This window comes from Corylus avellana, chromosome 5 (assembly GCF_965113065.1).
Source record: "Corylus avellana chromosome 5, dhCorAvel1.hap1.2, whole genome shotgun sequence".
Lineage (NCBI taxonomy): Eukaryota > Viridiplantae > Streptophyta > Magnoliopsida > Fagales > Betulaceae > Corylus > Corylus avellana.
The window spans coordinates 4,782,523-4,789,880 of record NC_142494.1 but is presented as its reverse complement, the minus strand read 5'-3'; the positions used below and the strand labels follow the sequence as shown (position 1 = coordinate 4,789,880).

The 7,358-nt window shown below is 37.1% G+C and overlaps 2 protein-coding genes across 4 annotated transcripts; one reads left to right on the top strand and one right to left on the bottom strand.

The window, feature by feature from the left end:
- Nucleotides 1-320: 320 nt before the first annotated feature.
- On the top strand, nucleotides 321-1,334 carry FLA21 (FASCICLIN-like arabinogalactan protein 21 precursor). The gene has a single exon (XM_059594905.2). The coding sequence runs from the start codon at nucleotides 321-323 to the stop codon at nucleotides 1,332-1,334; it is 1,014 nt and encodes a 337-aa protein (XP_059450888.2).
- A 929-nt stretch (nucleotides 1,335-2,263) lies between these two features.
- On the bottom strand, nucleotides 2,264-5,789 carry LOC132181331 (uncharacterized). Of its 3 annotated transcripts, XM_088516592.1 has the most exons (5): nucleotides 5,456-5,789; nucleotides 5,297-5,362; nucleotides 4,661-4,888; nucleotides 3,330-3,699; nucleotides 2,264-3,235 (listed from the first exon to the last, which is right to left on the bottom strand). In XM_088516592.1, the coding sequence occupies exons 4-5, from the start codon at nucleotides 3,687-3,689 to the stop codon at nucleotides 2,360-2,362; spliced, it is 1,236 nt and encodes a 411-aa protein (XP_088372718.1). In that variant the 5' UTR covers nucleotides 3,690-3,699; nucleotides 4,661-4,888; nucleotides 5,297-5,362; nucleotides 5,456-5,789; the 3' UTR covers nucleotides 2,264-2,359. The 3 variants fall into 3 exon arrangements, with proteins under 3 accessions (XP_088372718.1, XP_059450490.1, XP_059450491.1); XM_059594507.2 differs by lacking the exon at nucleotides 4,661-4,888; XM_059594508.2 differs by lacking the exon at nucleotides 4,661-4,888 and having other exon boundaries at nucleotides 5,297-5,355.
- Nucleotides 5,790-7,358: the final 1,569 nt, after the last annotated feature.

Here is a 7,358-nt window from a genome sequence, read left to right as displayed (position 1 = left end):
TTAATATAGGAAGTTATTTGTCGTCAAGGATTACCTTAGGGAGTTAATATTTGTCAAAGATCAAAAATCACAATGGCTAATTTAGCATTTTTATTTTTTACTTTTTCCTTTTAACTTAATTTGCGTAAGTTCCACAGCAGCCAACAGTTCTCTTTTTCCCTCCCATGAAACAAACTCATAAACCTCAAGAAGGAGAATTCTTCCATCTTTTTTCTGTAATTTGTACTCCCTCTCTCTCTAAGGAGAATTCTTCAATCTTTTTTCTGTAATTTGCACTCTCTCTCTCTTTCAAAGATCATAATACTTCCTACTGCACATTGATGGCTTCTTGTTGTAAACATTGGTGGCATGCATCAGTCTACTCCATCATCTCTCTATTGTTGGCCTTCATAGCAATATCCACAGCATTGCGTTCAAATCACAAGAATGCAATCCCAGCAACCAAACCCGTCGCCCGTGGCCTACAACTCAACGTGTCCAGAGCTCTCAGGCGTGCCGGGTTCCACACCATGGCCACCCTCCTTCAACTCTCCCCTGAACTTTTCCTTTCTTCTCCAAACTCAACCATCTTTGTCATCAACGACTCAGCCATCTCCTATCTCTCTATTCCTCCATTGCTCTTGGAGGATCTCCTCCAATACCACACCACTCCTTCCAAGCTTTCCATGAATGATCTCCTAAAGAAACCTCAAGGAAGTTGCTTCCCAACCCTTCATCGGAAGAAGAAGATTGCAATCACTAAGATTGATGCAAGACAAAGCCAGATTGAGATTAACAATGTCTTGGTCTCACGCCCAGATGTCTTTCTTGAAGGACCAATCGCAGTTCATGGAGTTCTTGGGCCATTTTCTCCCTTGAATTTCATCAAGTCACCAATCTGTGACAACAATTCTACTTTGGTTTCAGATTTTCTTGAACCCAATAACATTGTAGAATGGAGCCGAATCATCCAGTTGCTTAGCTCATACGGGTTTGTTTCTTTCGCAATCAGTTTGCGTTCTGTTCTTGATGGGATTCTTGAAGATCAAGCGAGCTTGAATACAGCCACCATCTTTGCTCCTCCAAATTTGGCTGTCGTAGCTTCTTCTTCAGTATTGCTTGATAAGATTGTTAGATTTCACATACTGCCTCGCAGGCTTACGTACAAGGAACTCACTTCATTGCCTGTTAGAACATTGCTAAGGACACTGGCTCCTGGTCAGGATCTTGAAGTTAATTTTAAGAAAGGATTGATCTTTAATGGAGTGGAGATTGCGGCGCCGGATCTTTTCTCTTCTGAGAAGTTTGTAGTTCATGGGGTTTCTCGAGCGTTTGAGCTGACTGAGTTTTCCTGATACAGCAACGAAGTATACTTTCTGTTTTGTTGGTGCTGGAAAGAATGCTTTGGGAGCATCAGCTACTTGCATTTTGTTCCCCTTGTTATTCTATGATATTAGTAGATGCAGCAGATAACAGTAGCGTTATGTTTTGTGCGTCTCCCTCTCTCAATAGGTTTTTGTCTTTTGGGAGTCTGCTGATTCTGCACTACTGAGTTTGAAAAGGGAAATGCAGCCATGCATCCAGGCACTTTTATACACAAGAAAAGAACCATTTGAGAGTCTGAAATTAATCTGGTTCTCTAGACAATTGAGCTGCTAAACAACTTTTGAAGTCAACAAATTCTAGTTTTTCTTTAGCTAAAATTTGACTAAAAAAATTCACATCTTCCATTTTATATCCAGTACTTTTCAAAAACATCATCCCATCAAATTTTCTAAGAGCTCGTTTGGGATTGAGTTTGAGAAATAAAACTTTTAAATCAAAAAGAACTTTTTGGCAAAGCTCCATTTTTAAGCTTTTTGGACCCTTAAAAGCGTTTATAATTTTTTTACCAAACGAATACTTTTTTCTTTAAACGGACTTTTTTAGTGTTAAAAGCACTTTTAGGCCACCCAAACGCAATCCCAAACAGACCATAAATCTCTCTCTCTACTCTATTTAAATTAATTTTCTTCTTACTTAATTTACTCTTTATTCCAACTCGTAATAGTCATTGTACTTGAATTTTATCTTGTTTTATTTTGTTTTCTCCATTTTGTTTTTGGGACAGTAAAATAAGCTGACAATCAAGGCTTATGCCAACTTGTAATAGTCATCGAGTATAACACTTCTTCAAAAGTTTAAAAACAATAAATCTTCAAAAGCATGTAATCAAAATTTTCAGACTCACAATCAAAGTTCCCCAAGTAGCAATGTCACAACCATACAATTCAATGAGTGAAAGTGGGCTTAAAATTAAAGATAATGTAATTTAATTAATGAATTGAGTTGAGACATGATAAAATTAAACATATTGCAGCTCAAAATACACTATTTACTTCTACTTCGATTTTTCAAGGATTTCCATTTTTCGTTGATCAAAATATTCTTTTTGCATTTCAGACATGCCACTTGTATCTAACATCATAATTCTTTCTTCTTCTCTTGCTTGTTCCAACCGAAGCATTTCTCGCTTAATGCGCACCTCCTCTCGCTTAATATGCACTTTCTCTTGTTTAATGCGCACATCCTCTTGCATAAGACGAAGCATCTCTTTCTCTTGATCACGTGCTTCCTCAAAAAGTTTTGTTTTCTTCTTCTTGTCTTCCGTTATCTCATGTAGGATCACAATAACATCCGAATCTATTATTTCTTTTCTCTTTCGTTTGTCCTTTTTGGTTTTCCGGCCTATTGGTTGCTCCAAGTCTACAAAAGTTTCATGTGAGACCTCTTCTTCCCCTTGATTTATCGGATCCGGATCTGGAGTCCAATTACAAAATTCTTCTTCTCTCGCTTGTTCCAATCGAAGCGTTTCTGGCTTATTGTGCATGTCCTCTTGCGTAAGATGAAGCATCTCTTTTTCTTGATCAGGTGCTTCCACAAAACGTTTTGTTTTCTTTTTCTTGTCTTCGGTTATCTCATTTAGTATTACAGTAACATCCGAATTCGTTCTTTCCTTCTTTTTTTGTTTTTCATTTTCGGCTTTCCAGCCTATTGGTTGCTCCAAGTCTACAAACGTTTCATGCGGGACCTCGTCTTCCCCTTGATTTATCGGATCCGGAGTACAGGGAGAAGAAGTCAAAACTGATCTTTTCCTCAGTTTGGCACTTTGCATATGCGCCATCCATTTTGGATGAAACCTCAACACATTCCAACAATGTTCAAAGTGGAATGTTGTTGATTGGAATTCATGATACATAAGCTTTGCCTTGCAAATCTGAAAAATTAACAAATAGAAAGTAATTAAAATCCTTTGGAATAAATAGCACATAACCCAAACAAAAAAATGAAGTCTCATAATTAGAACATACCTTGTCTTGCTCGGTCACACCACTTGGTTGCTCTGATTCAACTTGGGCTAAATAACCACAAAATTTAATTACCGCAAGTTGAATCGTTGACCATCGATTCATTAATGAGTTCGGAGAACGTTCAGATGTAAAGGTCTTGTGCTCGTGAAAGTATTCCCAAATTCTATTCCAGTATTTCTTGTGTTTTTGCTCATTTCCTTGCACCACATTCAAGGTAATATTAATATTAATCCACGCCGTCACAAGCAAATTGTCTTCGTACACATTGAAGTTGCCACCCCGTTGTGATTTCTTAACAATGGGTTCAACCTCAACTTGGGGTAGAGGCTCTTGTTGACACATTTCATTTGCAGGTTCCATGAAAAGGTCCCTGTCATTTAAAAGAATGGTGAAGTAGGTGGCTTGGTGAGTTCTAGAATCAATTCCTAAAATCAACATTAGCTTACTCACTGAATAAAGATTCTGTTGAAGGAATTTTAATAATATTGATCTTGCATTTAGAGCAGAGACATGAAGCAACATAAAAATCAACACCAACATCACAATGTACTTAAAAGATATAAAGATGGAGCTAAGATGGAATACAAAATACATTTGGGTGTGGCTTAACATAAAGATATAAAGATGGAGCTAAGATGAGATCGGGGATACAATGTTGCAGTGAAGATATGATAATTCCAGAGGAGCTTTAGCAATGCTGAACTTTCAGCACTTTGACAATGCCTTTTAATTGAACAAGTAACTTACAAATGTATTTCTACTTCCACTGTGCTAAGAGTGTGGCTTAACATACAACATAGGAAAGCAGTATCGCTTAGCTTCATTTGGGTTTTCTTATTTTCAGTCGGTTCTCTTTTTCTCCAATGGTTGCAATTGGAGGAAAAACAAACAAACAAACAAAAAAAGTGATTCTAGCACTAACAAGTTATAAACAGAGGTCCAAAATAAGCATAAGCAACGTTCCATAAACCAATACTCAACAGAAAAAAAAAAAAAAAAAAAAAAAAAAAAAAAAAAAGCATACACCTCTCCACGGAGACACAAACACACATACATACCATAGTAGCACTTTAGCATATCGCTATCATTATCATTTATCACTTAGTACTTTCCACATTAGAAAGCGAGCTGTGACACCAATATCCATTCCATACAGAATATCTAATTTGAAACAAAGATTTTGGATATCACACTTCCGCATTAAAATTTGCTTTTCTTGAATCCTAACATCCCAAAACATTGAAATGGCTTGTATAAACATTAACTTTGGAGCATTATGCAGCAAACATCTACCCAAACTAGCAGTATATGGTTTTTCAGTTCATTCCTACCTTTGCCCAATGCTCTTGTATTGCTTGTGCTTGGTGCCTTCCTTCTACATTGTACCCTTTTCTCTGTACAATCCCCTCTGACTTTATTCTAACTTACTGTTTTACACAATATTGGAACAAACTTACTGGTGATTTGTACATCTAGGTAAGCTTTGAAATGCTAGTGTGATCAATCAACACTAACAGAGCATCCCAGAAATTAGTTCCTCCAAAATTGGTAATCATTTCCTATTCCCCAATAATTTAACTAAAATCATTAAGCACCAACAATAATTTTCTGAGAAATCTCTGCACCATTAGAAATCGTTAAGAAATTGTATCATCACCAATAATCTCTACAAGGGCTGAAGTGCCCTTTCTTTTCAGAGTAACAAATACACTGCCTCCTTCAGCAGCCCTAACCAAGGTGCAGAGCTCTGTTCTGGCGAGGTAAAATCCAGGCCATAAAAATGAGATTTTTTTTTTTTTTTTTTTGGTAATTTCATTCACAAAACAAGGTAAACCACAGAAAATTTGCACGATTAAGAAAGGTAAGAGGTTCCCGAAGCCTTGTTCTGGCGATATTTTGGCCTCTGAAGTATTATGGATAGATTGTTGGTGACAAAACAAAACAAACAAACAAAAAAGAAGGCTTACGAGATTTGTGGTGCAGAGCTCTGCCTGGATTCTTCACAGCTCCTTCGTTATCTTGTCTCCTAAAACCTTCACATACAAAAACAACCCAAACATCAATTACACAAAACAGACTTTCAAATTAGTCCAACTACATAAAACACAAAATGGGTAATTCCGAACCTTTTCTATGAAGAAATCAGACGGAGAACCATCGGAATGCAACTTCCTTTCGATCTTTTCCCACACCTGCTCAAAAAGTCCCAAACTTTTTTCTCCTATTTTGCCACATCTTCTTAAAAAGCCCCAATCCCACGAGCCAGAAAATTGCCCTTCTTCTTGCACTCGAGGAGGGCAGAGAAATCTCACCGATTGTGCTTCAACAACGGAGAGAGATTGAGAGGTGGGTCGTTGGTTGAGACGAAGACCCGCAATGGGTAGAAGCAAGTTTTGATATTTCTTGCAGTGAAAGAAGTAGGCGAGAAGGAGAGAGGAGCGACAGAGCGCGCGACGCGAAGGAGATGGTGGGAACATAAAATGGGCGACAAAAGAAGTGGCGTGGCTACAATAACTCGCCAAAGGTAGCGAACAAAGTGCAAAAATCGTGGGGGCATTAATGGTGAGGTTATTTTAAGGGAACTAACTAAAATTTGACTACATATAAATAAAATAAAATAAAAACTAATATTTGACTAAGAAGTAGTTTTAATTACTCATTTTTAGATGCGTAATTTTAGTGAATTAGCTATTCTTTAGCTAAAATTTAACTAATGAATTTTTTATTTTATTTTAATTATACACTTTCTAAAAGCATCATACATCAAATTATATAAATCTTTCTTTATTCCATTTAAATATTTTTCTTTTTTATGAGACACTTATTTAATGGTCATATTCTTTCAATATAAATAAGACTATTTCCTTTCTAATTTTCAATCAACTCGATACAAGTTCGATTTAATCCTTGTTTCTCTCTATGTGACTCGCTTTCTTTTTCACAAAATACTTATTATCGATTATCGAGTCCGACTCTGATAATTATAAAACTTATGGAAGAAGGATTAACATCACATGATCGTTCTAAACAATGACGCACGCATGTTGATTAGGTGTGATCACTTGCAAGGCCAGGAAAGTCTTTTTCACAACTAATTTACTAAACCACCAATCTATCCTTATAATTATTTTCAAATGAGGTTTTGGATGATTCATTCCCTTTTTCTCAGTATTCAATCTACAGTGGAAGCTCACAAACCTTATTTTGTCCAAGGAATAGATGGTTCTAGAATGCTCAGTTTTTCTTCCTTCCAAAATATTACAATTGCACTTAAGATGTTTACGTATGGTGTTACTGCTAATTTTATGGAGGAATACTTGAAGATTTTATGAAGCCAACACAATAAAGAGTCTAAAAGGTGGTATTTGGCAAAGGTGTTGGCCCAGCCTAGACACTGTAGATTCTCAGTATAGGTGCATTTAATAAAATAACCCTCATGAACCTGATGTAAAATTACCCTATTAGCCTTCACTTTCATTCTTTTTGTTTTCCAACGCTCTCAATTAAGCTCCAACTCCCTCACTTTCTTTCCTCCCTGTCTTCTCCTTCACGACTTGAGCAAATTGACTCTTGCGAGTCTTGTGAGCCCGTTTCACCCCCCACCCCCAAAACGATATTGATAAAAACCAGCGAACGGATAAACCTCTGAAACCAAACCCAAAAACTGAAAGTTTTTTTTTTTTATATGTCTTTCAATATTTGGTTGTTGATTGTGAATTCTAAGAACCCATTTCTGATGAGACTAAGTGACGAAACCCACTGCCCAAAATTCCTTCTTTTTTGAGTCTGCCTGAGGGGAAGGAACCCATTTGGTCCTCCTTCAAGCCAGAGTACTTGAAGAAGCAACCATGGCTTGTATGTTCACCAATACCCACTCACCCCCTTTCGGTTTCTTCAAATTTTCGCTTCGCCAAGTTTCTCTATCGGCGTCGCGTTCTCGAGTCTACACTCGCTTCGCTTCTTGCAAAAGGTTTAGTTTTCATCCTCACAGTTCCTGCAGGTGAACCTAAGCCTATATTTGGTTTCTGC